Below are 21,448 nucleotides of genomic sequence, written 5' to 3'. Positions count from 1 at the left end.
GGTGGCTAGGGTCTGGAACCAGCTTCCAAGAGAAGTGGTGCAGGCTCCTACCCTGGGGGTGTTTAAGAGGAGGTTGGATGAACATCTTGCTGGGGTCATTTGACCCCAGTACTCTTTCCTGCCATGGCAGGGGGTCCGACTAGATGATCTGCTCAGGTCTCTTCCGACCCTAGAAACTATGAAGCTATGAATCTCTGGGTATATCTTGTGAACCATTTGTAGGTGTTTGCGTCTACAATGCTAATATTACACAGCACCCCATGGCACCCTTAAAAGAATCTCACAGCTCTTGGGGTGAGAATGACTATGCTAAACTGTCCATGAAGGCTCTCTTTTACTAGTAATTCTTCGGTTTTCATCATTCTTGCATGCTTGGCTATTCAGAGGGGCCACTGCACACCTTAGCCTTATATCTGGTGGTTAGGGACTTTTTGGGAGCTGAAATGTATGTTTTAGTCTCTTTGGGTGAGGTAAGCTAGGTTTCTGTCTTCCTGGGCAAGCCCTTTTACTTCTAGACTACTGGGCAAAAAACCATCATCACCAGTGTTCAAGAATGAATGTGGGGTGAACTCAGTTCTACTGCAGTTGGGGTAGTTTGCTTCAGAGAGACATCTCCTCTCTGAGCAATCTGACATGACAGAAGCACCTCACCTAAACTCTGAGGAAAAGCAGGAGTCCAGACACAACACTTTCCTTAGAATTCACACTGGTTACCCACAGACATTTTCCTGCTAAGTACCTAAGTGATTGGGATTACCCTTGGGAGGCAGCTAAATCTTCCCATTCATTGTGTACATGCCTAATCTTGCACTTGGATTACCCTCCATGGGGAAGGTGCTTACATTTTTGATGCTGCTTTCATTAAGAGAAGGTGCCTTAAAGGCCAATTAGAATCTGACCTCTGAGCAATTGAAACATGATGAGCTATGCCTTACCAGTTATCTCCATTTTTGCATATGAGCAAAGTAAAACACAGAAAATGATGTGCTCGAGGCTACCCAGTGAGAACTTTATCCCAGTCACAGTGAAGGCAGTGGTAAGGTTCCTATTCGCTCCAGTGACATAGAAACAGATTCTAACTCAGATTTAGAGCTAGTAACACAAAAGACCTCTCTTGACTCTCTGGCCCAGAGCTTATGTATGACCTCTTAGAACAGGGCGAAAACTTCCTCCAGTAAATAAGGATGTAATAACACAACCTAATGAAGGAAATTTGCAAGATCTTTTTGATAACTTTATACATATTGGTAGTACTTTTCATCTTTGCACCTTTTAAAATTAGAATAGTTTAAAAACAGTTCCTTACTGCTGTTTACAGGAGGACAAGTCTCACAGGGGTTCCCCCAGGCCTTTCCCAAAGAGCAGCAGCATGAAGAACGACTGACTCCAACTCCAATTTCAGTGTTGCAGGATAGGCTTCCATCCCCTCGGGGTCCATATTTCAGGTAACAATTGCCTACACGATTGTCTACAGAAAAAATACATTCCATTATAATTAGTAATTGGCTGGTACATTTGGTTTTTCAACCAGTCTTACTGAAGAAATTTCAGACAATTATATTAATAATTCATCACAACTGGAAGGAAGAGCAAGACAACTATTGTTTTAAATTATTGGCATGATAAAAAAAAATCACGTATATTAATATTCAGGGATATAAAGAGAAATGGTAAGGTGACAGTCATTACAGTTTTGTGACCAGTTTAAAGGGTTTGGATGTCTTCAAAGTCCACTGTGTACTCATGTATGGTACCTTTACTGCTCTCACATACAAAATGAAAACATTCTTACCTTAGTTTTCTATTATTCGGTCCTCTCTTCACTCTCAATAAATAATCAAATCTATTTTTTCTTTCAGTGGAATTAAGGGATGGTCCAGTGTTGTGGCTGGGGACTGCAGGGCATAGCCATCCTGTGTTCTTTTAACTTAGGAGAAACTCTCTAATACTTAGCTATCAGTGTTAAGACCACTGATGAACTGTGTTGAAAGAAGTATTGCAATAAGTTCTCATTCTCTATAAAATGGTTTGTAAGACCAGTGTAACACATGGTCTCTTCTAACCAAACTCCTCCTACTAGCATTCATGTAAAAGTGCTCCAAAAGGCAGGTGCCCGGGGTCCTAAAAATAGACTGCTCAGGGCAGGTGAACTGTAGCCTAGTTACCAACCACTTTAAGAGAAGAAAAACTCCAAATTCAGACCCTGGCTACCTTGCAAATAAAATCTTGACTGAAGAATAAGTACACTGCTTTCAGCTGCATCCATCCAAGCAAATACTAAGGTGAACAATTTCAGGGTGTTCTGTAGAATGAATGTTCAGTGACACCCCTTGCTTCCTGTAGCAAGTAGTGAGGTGTGCCACATGATCAATGGGTGAAATAAAAGAAACAAGTGTCATTAGTGATGAGAATCAATGCAGCGATAGACAAATGGTGAACTACTTGGGGAAAAAGGAGAGTGTAAAAAGCCTGAGTAAAAAATGAAATGGAAAGGAACAGGACACAATAAACTAGGAACAGGATACAAGATATTATGGAGTGGAAAAGATGGAAAAAGAAATGGAGCTGGGATAATATTCCATAGCAGCTTTAAAGACAACATCACTGAGGTTATAAGAGTAAATGACTGGCAATGGAAGTTATGTTAGCAACATCAGAGGGGATGCTAAACTTTATATCAAACTATGTCCCTCAACTGGGTCACAGGGAAAAGATAGAAACTACAGAGAAACTTTCAAAGACCTTACAGGAAAGAAAAAATATAACAATGAGAATGGACACAAATGGATATATTGGAGAAAGACATGAAGCATTTGAGGCAATGTATGAAGGGAATGGGATGGTTAGGATGAAGATACAGGTAGTGGTTGAAGACTTGGATCAATTCATTGCTGATACTCCATTTTAGCAAGCAGAAGAGCACCTTGTCATATAAGGGTCATCAGAGCAAGTTAGATCAATTATATCTTGACCAGTCAAAGAAGCAAGAAAAGCCTCAAACAGCAAGGTCATACCAGGAAAGTGGTGAGGAATCAACATGGATTTCTGATTCTGGATACTGTGGTAAGGAAAATAAAGACTGCAGAGAGGAAGATGGATGGAAGAACTGAAGTATGATATCTGAAAGGAAAGAACACTGAAAATTACAGAGTAAAATCACAAGGAGATAAAATCAGAGAAAACAAGCTATACAAATTGAGAATGAATGAAATATCATGAAAAGACTAAGGTTGGGGGCAGTAGGAGAAGGGGGAGAAAAGATAAGGACAGGGAAGCCCAAAAGAAAGAGACATGGTGGTGAATTAAAAAATGAAAAATATGATAAAGAACGAAAAGAAGGTGTCTCAGGAATGGCAGAAAACCAGAGGCAACAACAGTCAGGAAAGATAAAAGTCTTATATAAGAGAATAACAAAAAACCTGTCCTGTTGAAAAATCTAAAAATTATGGAAGGAATGTTAAGATACATTAAAGGCAGGAATAGAAGGACCTTAAAGGCAGGTGGACCATAAATGAGGTAAGAAACTAGGTATACACAATCAAGTATTTGGGATTTATTGAAGGCAGCTGTGAAGCAAAAGTAACAGACCAACTTAAAACCGGGGAAAGAAAATCAACAGATTTAGGTACCAATGCGTGTATCTACACATGCAAATGCTCCAGTGTGAGTTTACTTTAGAGTAAATTACTCTAAAGTAAACCCACCCTGAGCAGGCATCTACACATGCGGGGAAGAGGGAACAGATTTGCTGCTCATGGCACCTCTTCAGTCCCTGCACTGGCTAATCCAGGGGCTAGCAGGGAGCAAGGGGACCAGGAGACAGCTGTCTCCTGACAGAGGCGGGGACGTAGATTCCTGCTACCGGGAGCTCCCTGCTGCCAGGGAAGGCTCTACCACCAGAGCCCAGACAAGGACAATATCCCTCTGACCTGGCAGCCGGAAAGATTCTTCATAATTCCAGAGTGGGGGCTGTAGATTCCAGAGTAATTCCAGAGTGAGGGCAGGGGCACATTGTCCCCACCCAGAATCTAGTGGCAGAGCCCAACCTGCCAGCAGGCAATTCCTGGGGGCAGCGAGCAATCTCCCACCTCCTGCTGCCCAGTTGCCTGGGAACACATTTGCTCCCGGTCATCCCAGTCCTATGCCATCAACATGTGCTGTACTGTGCACTAATTACTCCCAAGTAAACCTGCTACTTGTAACTACAGGTAGCATATTTATCCTGGATTACAGCAAATTACTGTGCAGTAAGCAGCTGCACATGTAGACGGTGACACTTACTACACAGTAATCAGCTCTAATCTTGAGTACATGGTCTTGTGTAGATGCGCCCTGTATGTGATAAAAAGATAGAAGGGAAGTTGAAGATTAAATTTTACCTGACAGTAGTGAGGCCATTGGAAATTTAGGCAATGTGAAGAAAGGATGAAAGTGTACTTGAACCAACTGAGATGAAGATGCTTATGTGAATATTGGGTGTTTCACTGGACAGAAAGATAAAGAAATGACAACAGCAAAAAATGATTGGTTCTTGGACTACTGCTGAGCCAGGAAGCTCAGGCTGAAATCACAAAGTCCTGCATGGAAAATCATTAAATATAGTGAGAACAGGGATGGAAATGAAATTTGATGAGGAGAGGAAAAAAAGGAAAGCCAAAACTGAGATGAAAAAATGTATTTGGGAAAGATATCAATAATTTGGGGGTAAGAAAAAATGCAACTGATCAGAATACAAAAGGGATATTGGTGGTTGACTCTACAATTGAGTGGTATTAAAGGCTGAAATGAGACAAATTAAGACAGCATCTGAAATGACATTAACTTACTTTAAGCTAATGTTGTATATTTATGATTGCAGGCCACAAGACAGGCCTGGAGCAGTAGGACTTAACCAAATCTGGTACAAGAGATATGAGAGGTATGTAGGAATGTTGTAATTAATTAATCCATTAATCAGTAAATTGTAAGCTGGGCAATGAGGCATGACTGATCTAAGTATTTCCCATGTATAAAAAGGGTAAAATAGAAACATACTTTGGATTTGTATTTATCCCTGCACTAGCCCCGCTGTCATCAACAGTGATCACTTGGATGATAGTGCGACTAAAGGCTACACAAATAGGCATTTATATACATGCTCCAGAAGTTGGCAGAGGAGGCGCTTTAATTAGAGGGACTTCAAACAGCCACCATTTTTAAGCATGGGGATGCTGATTGGAGTCTGCTTGAGCCCACGGAGCCCTTGATTAAACAAGCCTGCTCTGACTTGCTATAATTACAGAGCATCTGAGCAGTCTTGCTGCTTGTGAATAGGTGCCCTAAGTTTCTACTAGCTGTTTGCTGCATCTAATTCATATTTATTTGATATAGTTTTGACTTACCCACACAACCCACTCCAGTTGGGTTCAGCTGGAAATCTGGTGGACAGTTACATTCGTATCTCCCAGGAGTATTCACACAGAGTCCATTAACACAGTTAATGGGATCAGCACACTCATCAATATCTAAAATAGGAAAGTAAATTTGTTCACTGGATGGAAAAGAGAAAAGTGTATAACTTTAAGAAGAAAGTTCTGTAGGAATGTTTCAAAAGAAAGATAATTCTTATCTTTACCTTAAGTTGAAGAACTACTAACAATTTGTCAAACACTCAAAATAACTTTCTACACTTGCAAATTTAATTTAAAAAAATTGTCCTATCCTTAGATTAGTCATAGAGTATAGAGTCCTACATAATACTTTGTTTAAATGAGGAAATAAAGCCTAGCCTTAATTGCTTTAGGAAGACTTAGTACATGCTTAGTTCACCAAAAATTTTGGTTAACTCAAGTCTGGATAAGCTTGGGTACACTGTATTTTGTGCTGAATAAATATGTAAACACTAACAGTTCCAAAATGTAAAGGACAAATAATATTACTTATATCTAATCACCTAATTAGGCAGATTCCATCAAAATATTACACTGCAATTTATATAAAAAAATCCATATAAAAATATATCACATGCACACCCATATGTTAGGAGAGCAATAGTAACAGAGGCAATCCAAAATAACTGAACATCCAATGAACAGAATAGGTTCCACTCTAAGTTGAGGTACCAAAGTTGTATAGCATATGACAACGTGTGAGTAGCTCTGCTAGAACAAAACAGATTGTATCCACTGTGCACAATGGGAAGCACTCCACATCAAGCTGTACCAGTAAAACAAGTTAACAGGACAATACTGCCTTCATTTAAAAAGAAAAAGAATAAGCTTTAAAAAAAAGAATGTTTATATAAGAGAGAATTTTATACTGTGTTTTCTGAAGTGCTCCAGATAGGAACACAGTTTGGCCAAGTCTCCTAAAATTAAACTTTAGAAAAAGAGCACATTCTAATTTTTATGCATCATTTCTAGTGTTCTGCATTCTCAGTTTTTACCCATTTTCACTGATAAATTCCCTGATTTTTTTTTTTTAAAGCCATTCAATTTTTACTGGTTTACGCATGTTTTTCAGTTCAAATCCCTGTTAACTGGTATGAGTGGGGCATGGCCCATACCCCATTCGTGCCAGTTAACAGGGACTTGAATTGAAACACGGGTGGTACTGGTAAGCTAAAAGTGCCAGTTACCTGAGACACAGGTTTCCCACTGGACAGGGGCAGGATGAAGGAGGAGCAGTGCCATGTATGTGGAGTGGGGCCAGGTGTGGTCGTGGTGGCCATGCAGGGGCTGAGGAAGGGTGACTGAGGAAGGCAGTGTAAGTTTGGAAGCCAGTGTACATAGAGGAATTTCAGCATAATGCTACTTGATCTATTAAGTTAGCATTCTAGACACTGCTGTCTCCTTTTGAAGAAGACTCCTCCTTCAAAAACTCTCCTTAAAACTCACTTCAGTCCTTCATCATTTATGTCTATCTTTCATCATGTATTCCTACTCTTAAATGAATATTGAAAATGTATTTTGGAGGTTCTCTTTATCAAATAAAATCCTCAAGAACCTCGTTTAATTCTATATTTGCAAAACACCATATACATTTCTGGATTGATGCTATATTAGCATTTATTAATGGAGATTTGCTCATGCCATGCAATGATTAGATACAAGCACTGAATAGAAGAATTAAACAATCCAGCACAAAACTAAAGTCCACTTTTAGATCTCTTCTGTGAATCTTTATAATAAAGTTACTCAGGGCATGTCTACATGAGATGCTTACTGCACAGTAGCCTAATAACACTGCACTGTAGCATGCCAGTCAAAAACCTTGCTAATACACTATTACACAGTGTTATTAGGATATTGTACAGTAAACATCACAAAAAACTGCACACTGGCACTACTGTGCAGCAACTATAGTTATTGCATATTTAGCACTTCATTAAGCAAGTACTAAACTAAATGCGCAGTAGCTACTGCGCATTAATGAATGCGTAGACACACCCTTGTGTCTTAACTAATTTTATATGAACACTTAAGAACTATCACCATATAGTCACAGAAAAATATTCCATTTGGAAGGGATTTGTATGATGATGAAGGAATAACTGTAAACTTTAAATCTAAATGAAAGCAAAGGGGATTATTTTTCTTAATATTTACCTAAATATTTTTCTTTGAGCTAGAAGCTTTAAATATTTCATAGTTACGAAGTGTTAGTGACAGCTTAAAAGCTACTAAACTGGGTTTATTATTTACATGTAGCCAGGATATGGAAAAAATAGATAATGTGATAAAATTCTACATTTCTTTTACATAATTCTGGATAGATTAGAACAACATTTCTTATAGTGCTGCATTTGCACTCCTAGAGATGTGCAGCAAACTTGTAAAGTGTACATAAGAGGAAAAAATGGGAAAGGAGAAGGGAAAGGAAAAGTATAAGTGGAAGAAAAAGAAAAGGAGAATAACTTCATAATATATCTTAGGTTGTTAGAGAGGTTACATTTCAACTGCAGTGATGCAAAGGGTATCTTTATTACCCACACCTCAAAATCATGGGACTATACAGCATTATAACAAACTTAAAAATAAGTATGTTGAGAACACTGAATTAGGCTATACCTGTACAGTTTCCTCCTGTTCTATCCAGTTCATAGCCATCATCACAGATGCAATGAAACATTCCTGGTAAGTTATTACAGGTGCCAAATACACATATATTTTGAAAAGAGCATTCGTCAATATCTGAAGAAAGATAGCCAGAGCAAAAAGTTATATTTCATCTTCACAGAAGTGTTAAGAATAAAGGTACTTTAAAAACACATTTAATACTGAAAAGTCAGAAGCCATATCTCTATACAATAATTATTCCTGTGCAGAGTTAAACTTAGGAATTTGTGAGGAATAGCTTTAATGAAAATCTATCAGTTATTCCCCATTATATTTGTCATGAGTAATCTTCAGATATAGATGGATTATTTAGCAAGTAAACCTGAGGTTAAAAAAAAGAATCTTCAGGATCCCAAATTAAAACAAAATACCTGTAAAAGATTTTCTAGAACTTCTAACCAGGAGCCGCCTGCTTCTGATGGCTGGGAGGCAAAAACTGCAGTTTTCATTATGCCACAGTTTTTGCCTCTCATCTGGTCAGCAGCAAGTGGCAGGGCCACAAGGGACCCTCCACCAACCAGCAGCGGGAGGCAAAAACTGTGGCATATTTAAAACCACATTTTTTCATCTCCCTGCCAGTTGGGGGTGAGAGGCAAAGCCCCTCTGTCAATATTAGATTAAATTGGAATAGCATTTATACATTAATGTTCATATCATTCTAGGAAGATTTACTATGTTTAAACTTGAAGTTATTGTCTCCTACGGATAAAGGCCCAAGGGAACAGCTCCCAGAAAGAGAAGAATTCTGAGATTTTGCTGTTGCTTCTACCTATGAGAGATGGGGAGACCTGAAGTTTCATCATCCCAAGCTCTCCTTTTGTATGCTCCTGTTCCTGCCCCTAGTAAGGAGTTAACTGAAACCTAGGAAATGGCTCAGGATAGTCTAACCTAAGCTATGGTGAGAGTTCTGTAAGTCTGCACTGGATCCACTTAAATGCTTAGTATATGAAATGTCATGAAGTTCAGGCATACAGTGCCTCTACCCAATGCTATTAACACTGCAACCTTACACTTAAATCTAGCCCTGTGTCTTGTCTTCCTTCATTTGGATGACCTTCCTATCATTCACAAACAAAAAAGTGTTCTGTCCTATGTGCAGTTTTATATTTCTGTAGGTATCAATGGCTGCACTCTCAATTCAGGTTTCCTTTCTCTCTTCTTTGCTTTCATGTATACTTGCCTGTAAAGCAAAATTCCTTTCTGCTTAAAGATTTAAAAAGAAAATTCTAGTAGTCTAAAAGAACAAATCCATGTGTTTTCCTTCAGTGGAAAGAACTGTGTAAGAGAAGTGTCATAAAAGCAACGAGACCTATGAATCAGGTGAACTATATATTGTCACAACATTTCATCTTCCAGAAAATACTGACTGCATCTTGAATAACATGTGGTATGAGCTCTTTGAGGGTGATATGGATTGCTAATTTAAAGCATGGTCCTAGAAATACCTGAAATTTCCATAGTATAGGGCTTGAGCATGTAAACATAGCAAGTCATAGTAAGAAACTCTTCAAATAGAAATTATGATTAGTTTGTTTTTTAACAAGTAGTGGGGATGTCCCTGCAAGGCACTGACTGTCCCTAGGATGTCTCTCAGCAGCTTGCAGGACTGGGCTTGCACTCTACTTTGCAGGTATTTAAACAAAGTTGTTTTATCTGAGAAACTAAATTGCTGATTACCATCTCTTAAAATAATGTAAGGATGTAAGTATACTCTGAACCCTATATAATAATACTTCCAGCTTCTCAGACTAGGCAGTTTCCAGAACTCAGAACAGGAAAGAAAAAAAAAAAGGCAGCCTTATTGGTTATTTTTTAAAGCTGCTGTATTGAATTTAATTTTGATCTTTGCTAAATCAAAAACAATCTGTAAATGATCTAATATGTCTGAAAGCTATCCTTTCTCATATGGAACATTTTTTCCATCTGCCTATTTACAAACTACAAGAAAGAGAGGGGAGGGGAGGGGAGGGAAGGGAAGGAGAGGAACCGACTTCTTAAATTCTTTTCACCCAAACAGAGCTAATGTTTCTCCTTTCCTTAGGGTACATACAAGCGTTACATTTAGACTGATTGAACCACAGTTAGGTTGATCTCAGTGCCTGTGTGTGCAGGTGTTCATAGGGCTTAAACCTCCTGAAAAATAACACACCCAATCTAAATTAGTTCACATCAGGAGATGAACTATGTTTAGATCAGCCTGGGTTAACCCAGCTAATGAAGATCTGCACATGTTCACAGATCTGGGGCTGGGCAAGCCCAGCCACTCGTCTCAGCCTTGCGGATGTGCTGTTTTAACCCTCCTAACTGCCCCCTCCCCCAACCTGGATCTGCTACTACCCAGATAAAATACTATTTCATCCAAAATTTGCAATTTTTCATTAAATGACATCAGGAAAGTCAAATGTTGCCTTGCTGTCCTGGGAGTTAGAATTTTTTGGTTTTCAAAATATACGCATGGTTTTTGAAGTTTGCGCAATTTGAGATTTTGTTTGACCATTAGTGAACAGCTGAACAGCTGTTAGTGAACAGCTAAAGATCCGAAATGAAAAATTCTCTAATGAGTCACTGATAATATCCTGGTAACACAATGGATCTTATGAGTGGACTTTCAGGGCCAGTTTCTCAGAAGCTTCCATAATTTTGCTAAAATTAGACGCTATGTATGTATGTGCATATGGAGATTTGTATGTATTAAATTAAGCGTGCACTTTTAGAGACGGCTTTTCAAAATGTTTTCTTTTATATCTAGGGGTCAACCAAACTTGAGGAGGTAGAAGGCTGATTTCACAGGCAGATCACAGGGCTGGCTGCCATTTTTGCTGGTTTATTATGGCACGGCCACCCCATTATGCCTCTTATTGGCCGAGGGGCCCCAATTGTTGAAAAAGGCTGCCTGTCATATGGCCCCGCCCCTCAGTGCTAATTGGCCTAAATGACTTTCCATCATGCAGCCCCACCCCACACTGGTTGGTGGATAGAGGCAGGGCTGCATGACAGGCAGCCCTCAGCCAATCAGTGGCAAGGGCAGGGAGGCAGCCATCTTGCCTGCTCCCTTTTGTGCTGGTAACCACTCTCTCCTCTTCCCCTCTGGTGGGCTGCACAGTCGGAAGGATTGCTGGCTCCCACGGAGGAGCCGGCATTTTATTTTTATTACATTTCTTTCTTACTTGCAGATATCATGGACAACACCTGTTTTCATGATTTCTGCAAAATCTGAGAAATCATGATTTGAGTAGTTTCCTATTTATATCTCACCTTTCTTTGCCTTTGCTTTCCTAAAAGGATACAGGGGTTTTCACAGGGAAATCAGACTAGAACAAGAGTTTTTAAATACTACAAGGGATAGAATCACAACTGAACAAAGAACATGATAATTCAAGTAACATCTTAGATAACAGAATATATATAAACTGAGAAAGACGTAAAAACATTGAGAGAGACATTTTAAGGATTGTTGTAAATCTGATAAAACTAGCAGCAATCTGCCTCGTTCAAATTTCCTGTACATATTTAATAAACAGACTGATGTTCAATGAAGCTTATATTTCCTGTATACACACACACACAATAAGTGCAGAGATCAACGTAGTATTCTCTACAGACCATTTACTGAGTGAGAAAAATGGGAAATGGTTAAAGAAAAACTTATTGAGCCAGACCTCTGCCCTGGGATTCTTGGCCGAAGGCCAGGAAAACTTCATAAGACATGAAAGCTACCTTCATTATAATTCATACTGCAAAATAATCCTTGCTTGAAGAAATGACTTTTATATGTGAAGCATGTGCTTCCAGGTTGGGTCCTTCCAGCACTTCTCGTGGTTTCCTTTATAGCAGCCAATCCAAACTCAGAAAATGAGGTTGAAGTACTGGTAAATTACCTTGGCATGATTTGCTGTCTGAAGCTGGAGTGAATCCCATCTCACACTCGCAACGGTAGGCACCAGGGACATTGAGGCACTGTCCATTCTCACACAGATTAACATTTTCTGCACACTCATCAACATCTGTGCAAGAAAAGAATGTATCATTAAACATGACTAGGTATTTTAGCACTTAAATAGTTTTATTCTTCCTATTTCATCATTCAAATAAATGGAATAATACTGCTGAATATTTTCACAGGCTAAGGAAGTACAGGTTGGATGAATGGGCTTTAAGGTAGATAGAAAACTGCCTGCAGCATCAGGCTCAGGCTCAGAGGGTAATAATAATGTCCTGTTGGCAGCTGGTATCAAGTGGATTGGCCCAGAGGTCAGTCCTGGGGCTGGTTTTCAGTGTCTTCATCAACAACCTGGAAGATGGCATAGAGTGCACCCTCAGCAGGTTTGCAGATGACACCAAGCTGAGGGGAGTAGTAGATATGCTGGAGGATAAGGGATAGGATTCAGAATGACGTAGACAAGTGGGAGGACTGGGCTAAAAGAAATCTCATGAGATTCAACAAGAACAAGTGCAAGGTCCTCTATCTAAAACAGAACAATCTCTGCATCATTACAGGCTGGAGGCTGACTGGCTGAGCAGCAGTTCTGCATAAAATGACCTAGGAATAACAGTGGCCAAGAAGGCTAACGGCATACTGGGCTGCATCAGTAGGAATGTTGCCAGTAGGTCAAGGTGGTGGTGTAGGGATGGTGAGACCATATCTGGAGTACTATGTTCAGTTTTGGGTCTCCCACATCCTACAGAAAGGATGTGGAGAAATTAGAAAAAGTCCATCAGAGGGCAACAAAAAAGGTGAGGGGGCTGGGGGCTGGGGTACATGACTTATGAGGAAAGACTGAGGGAGCTGGGCTTATTTAGTCTAGAAAAGAGAAGACTGAGAGGGGATTTAATAGCAGCCTTCAACTACCTGAAGGGGGGTTCGAAAGAGGATGGAGCTTGACTATTCTTAGTGGTGGCAGATAACGGAACAAGGAGCAACTGCCTCAAGCTGCAGCAAGGAAAGTTTAGGTTAGATATCAGGAACAATTTCCTCACTAGGAGGGTAGTAAAACACAGGAACAGGTTACTCAGAAAGGCTGTGGACTCTCCATCCTTGGAGGTTTGTAACACCCAGATAGGCAAAGCTTTGGCTTGGATGATATAGTTAGGGATGGTCCTGCTTTGAGAAGGGAGTTGGACTAGATGACCTCTTGAGGTCCCTTCTAACCCTCATTTCTATAACTGTATGATTACTATGATATATTGAATTAAAGCAGGTTACATCATCCACTTAAGGACTGAATGGGTTAAAATAATTTAGGAAAGGAAAACAGTAACAACTACTTCTGACATCTATCTTTTAGTTCTGCTGAGAATCCATGCCTTTATATTTTCACCACCAGATTTTATAGTGTCAAATTTTGAACTGATTCATCTTCCAAATCCATTATTAGTTGCTCCTGTGAATTAAGTAGATTTATGTATGAAGTAAAAAAAAGATATTTAAATATATTGCTATTTTTTTGGAATAAAACTCTTCCAGAGGCAAATTTTCAAAATTGAAGCTGTATTAAAGAGAAAGAAAATTATATTTTCACATTTTCAGCATTATTAATTATGTGAGAACATAAGACTTTTTTTGCATATACAAATTAAGCCCCACTTGGTTTCATAGGAGTTAATTCTATCCATGCATGGATGGATCCATGACACACACATCCATGCATCCCATCACTGCACATTTTTTAAAGCTTTCTTTGAACAATTGTCCCATAAGATTTTACTGTTTTGATAGCATCATTTACATTTATAAACATTTCATATATATAGGACTGTTGTTCAACAGTGCAGTCATCATAAACACTATCACAACTTTAACTGGGACTCAGATTTTCCAGCCTAAGTAAACAACTATTAAAATGTGGTTAGCTCTCAAGCTGCTGAAACTGTACATCAAAATGTGCAAGAGTATAGATGCAAACAGATGTTCCTTCAAGTCTGCATTATGGATGCAGCTGGTGATAAAAGCTATACATAATCTCATGAATGCTTATACAATTTCACAATAATTGCCAACCCTTCATATTATTTTGTATGAAAAAACTTCAGTCTTAAAATAAGAAACTATAAGGCGATGTAAATGTAAAGGAAAAGGAGATATTATTTTTCAACTGAACCATCCTTATAAAAAATATAAGTATATTAATGACTAAATACTGTCCTAACTGGCACCATGAGGGAAAAATAACTGTTGTCCTCTTGCAATCTCTGCTGCAGGAATCTTGCCAGCAAGGACAAGACTTGTAATGAGGAGCTGGAACTGCATGCTCTTGGCTAGAGAGTTTGCTGTTGACAGCAGCATATGCACAGGCTGTCTGGAGCGGAAAGCAGAAGGAAGGGGCAGACAAGAGTCCTACCCAGTAAATTGGCCCACTGGGGATGTGGTAGACAAGTCAAAATATGAGACAGGCATCTGCTAGCATATTGCCTGAGCTCTCTGGAGGCACCGACTTGCATTTCAGATGGAAGAGGTTTCTACAGTTTCTTTACACCTTTTCTCTTGTCCTTTGAATTTAGACTTAATTTTACAAAGTTTCTTAGTAATAGAAGCAATCGGTAGAAATGTTAGTCTTACCAAAAAGCTCACATGTCGCTTACCAGAACAAGTGAATCCATCTCCTGTGAACCCTTCAGCACAGGCACAGCGATATGATCCAGGCGTGTTCACACACTGAGCATTCACACTACACTGGTGGGTTCCATTTGAACATTCATCAAGATCTGCACCCCAAAAGAAAACAAAGAAATGAGAAAAGCTAAGACTATATATGCAGTAGGTAGTTTACTGTCCTACACTTAATCTGCATCAGCTGATACAAAATAAAAAATACAAGGAAGACTTATGTCCCTGAAGAAATGTTAAATTCTAGTAGAGGACATCTGGTTATATGCAGCTGATTTCATCTTAACATTTCCTTTTAAAAATATATTGTGTGCATCTGAATGAAATGGTTGCATACACTAAATAATGGAACTTAAAAAGAATCATTATTCTAAATAACTTTTATTTTAGTAGTACCTTGTTAAAGAAGTTGGAATCAAAATAATTTTAGAAAAAGGAAGACAACTGTTGTTTTAAATTACTGGCATGAGAAAAAAAGTCATGCACATTAATATTCAGGGACATAAAGAGAAATGGTAAGGTGAAGGTCATTACAGTTTTGTGACCAGTTTAAAGGGTTTGGATGCCTTCAAAGTCGACCATGTACTCAGGTATAGTACCTTTACTGCTCTCACATACAAACGAAAGCATTCTTACCTTAGTTTTCTATTATTAGCTCCTCTCTTTACTCTCAATAAATAATCAAATCTATTTTTTCTGTCAGTGGAATTTAGGGATGGTTGAGTGTTGTGTGGTTGGGGATTACAGGGCATAGTCATCCTGTGTTCTTTTAATTTAGGAGAAACTCTCTAATAATTAGCTATCACCATTAAGACCACTGATGAATTATCAAAAGAAGTATTGCAATACGTTCTTATTCTCTATAAAATGGTTTGTAAGACCAGTGTAACACATGGTTTCTTCTAACCAAACTCCTACTGCTGGCTTTCATGTGGTTAATAAGGCTTTTTATATGACGGAAAACATATCCAAATGGCCTAATTCAACACATACAAGATTTTGTTCTTTTATATAAAACAAGATCTAGTTTTGTACAAAACAAATCTCAGGTGGTTTGCAAAGAAGGTTAGGTGTCATTATCCCTATTCTACAGAAGGGGAAACAGAGGCACAAGGAAGTAAAGCAGCTGACCAAGGACCACCCAGCAACTATTGACATAACAAGAATAGAATCTAGGTCTTCTGGGGCACCTATACACATGCCTGAGACCTGCTCTGATGCATGCTAATTAGCAAATGGCAGAGCAGACTAAATTAATCTTAATTAATCAAGTTTGGAGCCAATTAGCATACTCCAGCAACCTTGGCATCTCATGTATTTAGCATCCCCATATTTCAAAAAGGCAGCAGGGGTGTTTTAACTAAAGCTCATTGAACGAGTTTTAGTTAAAGTGCCCCACCACCATTTTGAAGCATGGGACACTGAACACACGAGACACTGTGTGCACTTTAATTAGAGAAGCTCCGGAAAGCTGCTTTAATTCAAGTGCTCCCCACCCCCACTGTGGAGCATGTGTAAAGATGTCCCAGATGCACTGAACTCTACTTAAGTGCTATTCTGTTAGAATATGTTGCCTATACACACTGCAGAATATTTACAAGTATATTATTAAATAACAGAAATGAACTGGAGCTGTTAAAACAATGAAAACCAAGTCTGTGATGAATTCTCCATTTAACTGTTCATTAATTTCCTTAGCAATTCATAAAATTCAGTAATATGCTATGGTCTCTTAGGGTTAAACAGCAAAGTTCTACTGGATTCTGTAGGGACCAGGATATTTTAAATCTTATTAAAGTGATATTTTTAGTTTACTTTCCCTTACAAACGTTGATCCATTAATCGCTGCTACAGAATCACACAAAGCATTTTGTTCCTTCCACTTTGTTATTTAATGAACTTTACATTTTGCATAGAAGATTTACACAGATGATTTGGAAAAAAATATTTAATTCAATTTCCACTCCCACTGATTGAATTTAGCTTAAAAATGCTGGACATACATCAAAAGATGTCTATAGTAAAGTGATACATTTCCTTTCAAAATTAGAGGCCAACGTAAATATTCTGACTTGAATCATTTCATATTAAGTTCCCTTAACGTAAACTACTAGAAAGACAGGGGTTTGAGAAAAGAGCAAACTTTTTTCTATTTAAAATGAAACAGAACCCAGAAACACAAAATCATATTTATATATTTGACTATGTATATGACCACAGAACAAATGCTCCAATTATTATACGCTTACCAATACATTTAATGCCATTTCCAACCCAACCCTCTCTGCAGCTGCATTTGAAGCTTCCTGGGACATTGACGCATGAGGCATGTGCATCACAGTTGTGGGCCCCAATCTCACACTCATCCACATCTAAAAATGCAAAGAACAAGCTGATTACTAAAATTTCAACACCAATATTTCAGGAGTGGTGATTCTTTTCCAGGGTAACACATTTTACAACTGTTCTTTTTACACTATTTTATAAGAAAAATACAATACTCTATAATAATTTAAGATGATTGTTTTATGTTTTACTGAAAATTACACTATCATATTTTAACTTTTTCACTCATTTGCAAATATATATAACTGGGTTTATCATCTATGACAGTTTTTGTTAAGATATTGAAGTAATGAGAGAAAATGTTTTTGTGTGTGTGTGTATATATATATATATAGAGAGAGAGAGAGAGAGAGAGAGAGATTCAGATTTGTTTAAAAATGTGGCATTCAAAGTTATGCAAATATATGAAAATTTTATTAAAGGAAAGAATTCACCCCAGGCTTTTAATGCAATAAATCCCTAAAGGACAAGTTATAGGATTAAGTCAAATATTCTAGAAGTACAATTCTGGAGAAATCAAGTTACCCCATGCAGCTCTGAAGGGCCCCATTTGCAGAAAGAAAGACGATGCTTAACTCCACAAAAAAGATGGGTAGGGCAGGTGGATATCATGGGAGCTCCCTTTATGGCAACACATAGGTAGTAGGATAGGATCTGCCTGGGGATTCTGTATTGGCATTCCCCATCTCCCACCCCCAGGAACGCTGGCTACCCCAAACATGAGGCATAAGTAGCATCCATCAATCAAAGCAGATGCTGGCCAAGGGAAGAATTCCTCCCCTCACACACATACCTTTGCATTCAATTTGTACAGATTTAAGCCTTGAGCATGTGACTTCAGTTCTGTATATTCGCTAACATGGTTCATCAACAGCTATTTTCCACCTTCCTTTTTTCCCGTTTTTCTTTACTATCTCTTTCATTTTGTCTTCCTCTTGTGACATAGGTGAGGTCTACACTTACTGCTGCACTTATACTGGCAAAGCCTTCTAGTGCAGATGCAGATACCTATAGATATCAGGGATCAGCAACATTTTCCGGGAGGAGGCCAGAATGACCCAGCTTGGGTTGAAGACGGGGTGTTACTAGGACTCAGCCACTGCTTCTTCCCACTGCCATTTTTCTGCCACTCAATTTTGGCATGGCCTGGGTAAAGCCTCTCCACTGCTGAACACAGTTGAAGCTCCTGCTTTGCAGGCCACAGGTTGCCAATCCCTGAACTGTACCAACAAAGCCGAGGTTGGTGCTGTGATATCAAAAGCATTTGTTATGATAAAAAGAAGGTAGTCTGGTTAAAGAACAAGCTTACCAGTTCACCGTAGGGTCATCTGCCAGCACAGCTATGCTGCAACCTCTTTGCAGCTGTGCTGACAGAAGTACATAATCTAGACATAGCCTTAGATTTACTTGATGAAAATGTTACTTGTATTAAATGTGGACATGTTCCCTCTAAACTGTATATTACCAATATATGTAGGTATCTTAAAACATGCATCAATTAATGTGAAAGCCATCCAGGGGCTGCTCATTATGATGAAGGTTAGAACTTGAAACATGGAAAAATAAGTGTATGATACAAATGCTGAGCACGTAACGTACCTGTGCACCCAGTGGTTCCTTTCTTGACTGAATATCCAAGTTGACAGTGACAAATGAAGGAGCCCTTGGTGTTCTCACACTCTCCAAACATACAGATGTTGGAATTCAAGTCACACTCATTTACATCTGTAAGTGAATATATATAGCTTAGTTATTACTTGCATATTACAGCTGTTTAATAACATGTTTTACCTTTTTGGTTTAACTTCAGCCTTCAGGTGAATTTGTGAAAGTTATTAACGAAAATTAGAACTACAAAGGTTTTTTATGATGACCAAATGAATGTTTTTATTCTCCAACAAGATACATCTCATTCTTCGTATGCTTTATATCTCTAGTTCCGTAAAGAATAGGGATGTTTTTGTGGTAGAATATTTTGTTCTTCCTCAATTCTCAAATCATCGGTAAATAGGCTGTTATTTTAATAGGTTTATTCAAGATTACAGTAGAAGTGATACAGTGCAGAAGTGTCTTCTAGATCCATGCTGCTCAGTCTTCAGCCTGTAGCTCAGGGGTAGGCAATGTTTTTGGCCAGAGTGCCACAAAAATCACAATGTCTACCTTGTAAGGTGCTAGGTACCGGCATCCCAGAAAACAAAACCAGGGCGGGGGGTATGTGGCAGAACGCACTGCATATTAACGTAGTTAATAATCATAAACGTTGCTTTTGTACTTAGCAAATAAAAGGTTTTCTAAAAATTCTAAATCTGGTGACTATAAATACAACTTCATATACTACCTTTGTTCTTGTGTATTCTTTTTTGCTAAGCATATTGTGATGACAGAGAGAGAAAAAAGAGACAAAAAGAAGAGAAAGAAAAAGAGGAGCGAGCAAAAAAGAAAGGGGAAGAGAAAAAAGGAGGGGAGAGAGGGAAAAAGAGAGAAAAAGGAAAGAAAGAAAGATTAAGAAAGAAAAAAGTATAAAAAAGGGGAGAGAAAACAGAAAGAGAAAAAGGAGAGAAAAGGGAAGAGAAAAAAGGAGAGAAAAGGAGAAAAACAAGAAAGGGAAAGAAAAAGAGAAAAAAATAAAGAAGAGAAAAAGAGTAGACAAAAAGGGGGAGAGAGAAAAAATAGAAGAGAAAGAGAGAAGATGGAAAAGAAGAGAGGAAAAGAGAGGAGAGAGAAAGAAAAAGGAGAGAAAAGGAGAAGAAAAAGAAGAAATGAAAAAAGAAAAAGCAAAACAAAGGAAAAAGAGAAAGCGGGCATGTCCCTTGCCGTCAATGTCTCCACCACCAGCAGCTGCAGCTTGGGCCCGCTGGTCCTGGGCAGCATCCGGCAGAGGGAGGTGGTGACACCCCAGTAGCAGCCACCAGGGCCGGGGCACTCAGGGCTCCCCAACAGTCCCAGAGTGAGGGAAGCCTGGGCCCAGAGCTGAGAGGGAGGGCCTGGCCAAGGCTTGGGCAGATGGATGCCCCCTCCCACTGGGGTAGGGACAGCACTGGGTTGGCGAGTGTCGGGGCCAGGTGCTCGGGGCAGGGTCTGGGGGGGGCGTGGAAAGCAGGCATAGGGGGATAAGCCATGAGCTTGCCGGCCCAGCCAGGGCCTTGGGGAAGAGGGGCTGGGCGGAAAAGGGACTGCCCTGGGCCTAAATGGGCTCGGGCCACAGCAGGAGCTCCCAGTGGCACCCAAGGTGGGGCCCAGCATACACAGCTCTGCGGGCATGGGGTGCAACTGCCTTGCCTGTGAGGGGACACTGCCTGGCCAGGGTAGGATGCCAGGCCTGGGGGGCTCCTGGCTCAGCCTTCCTGCACACCAGGCACAGTTCAAGCGGGATGGAGCTGCCTCCAGTACAACGGTCTGGCTGCAGGAATCCCTTGGGCCCCAGGAAAAGGTGCCACAGGTGGGGCGGCAGCCCCGCTTCCCATCCAGGCCCCACATTTCCAAGGACCCAGCCGGGTCTGCTTGCCCACAGCACCTCCCCCTATGCCTGCTTCTCCCTGTGCCACCCAGATCCTGCCCTGAGGACCCAGCCCCAGCACTCAGTGCCCCGCTGCTACTCCCACCCAGGTGGGATGGGGTATCTGTCTGCCCAAGCCCTGGGCTTGCCCACGCACTGGGAGCCTCCAGCACAGTAGCCCTGAGCAGTGCCTGCCCAGGCCCCAGCTCTGCCCACCAGGCCCTGCCCACCCACATGTCGCTCCAGGGGCCAGGGTGGGTTGAAAGGTGCAGTCTGGGGGAAGGAGCGGGGTTAGCAGAATGTAGACATCGTCCCTGCCTGTGTTCTCCTGACTCTGCCCCCAGGGCCTGCTGTGGCGCTGGGACTTATGGCTGCTCAACAGCAGCTTCATTTAAAAAAAAAATTCCTTGCATGCTGGGGAAAATGTCTTTGTGTGCCACTAATTGGCACGCATGCTGGGAGTTGCTTATACCTGTATTAGCCAAATCCAGTTTGCAGGGCTTTGTTATTCACAGGTCCAGGAATTTGGCAGTATTAATTGTGACAGTATTAATGCTGGCACCGCTCCCCATTTGCCAAATGTTCAGAGCTGCAGGGAGTCCTCTGGGCTGAATCATGTGGCCTCATATGCTGATTCATGGTGGAGCACAGGACTGCTCTGTGGTCAGATCTGATGTGTGGAGCTGGGCTGATGAGCTGGATCGCACCAGAAGATCGACTGCAAGCACCAATTCCATGCGGGATCCAGCCTGCAGACTGGCCCTGCCCACAGGATCTGGCCCATACCACTCATCCAGCCTGCAGGACTAGAATATGGGCTCCACCTTTCCCCTAAAGGTAAGCGTGTGTTCTCTTCCAGGTTGGTGAACCTCCTTCGGCGGGCTTTAAACTAGGCTCGTCGGGGGA

The 21,448-nt window shown here is 40.2% G+C and overlaps 1 protein-coding gene across 4 annotated transcripts in view; it reads right to left on the bottom strand.

Annotated features, from left to right (window-relative positions):
* FBN2 (fibrillin 2) overlaps window positions 1-21,448 on the bottom strand; it is a 283,527-nt gene that overhangs the window by 65,176 nt on the left and 196,903 nt on the right. For all 4 annotated transcript variants that reach the window (XM_019554934.1, XM_019554938.1, XM_019554937.1 and 1 more), the window contains 7 exons: window positions 18,646-18,771; window positions 16,950-17,072; window positions 14,676-14,798; window positions 11,975-12,100; window positions 8,049-8,171; window positions 5,382-5,504; window positions 1,307-1,468 (listed from right to left, as the gene is read on the bottom strand). In XM_019554934.1, coding sequence (XP_019410479.1) covers window positions 1,307-1,468; window positions 5,382-5,504; window positions 8,049-8,171; window positions 11,975-12,100; window positions 14,676-14,798; window positions 16,950-17,072; window positions 18,646-18,771 — 906 coding nt within the window. The remainder of the gene's footprint in view (window positions 1-1,306; window positions 1,469-5,381; window positions 5,505-8,048; window positions 8,172-11,974; window positions 12,101-14,675; window positions 14,799-16,949; window positions 17,073-18,645; window positions 18,772-21,448) is intronic.

Source organism: Crocodylus porosus, unplaced genomic scaffold, assembly GCF_001723895.1.
Source record: "Crocodylus porosus isolate Cpor-Errol unplaced genomic scaffold, CroPor_comp1, whole genome shotgun sequence".
Classification (NCBI taxonomy): domain Eukaryota; kingdom Metazoa; phylum Chordata; order Crocodylia; family Crocodylidae; genus Crocodylus; species Crocodylus porosus.
This window is presented reverse-complemented; position numbering and strand designations above follow the sequence as displayed.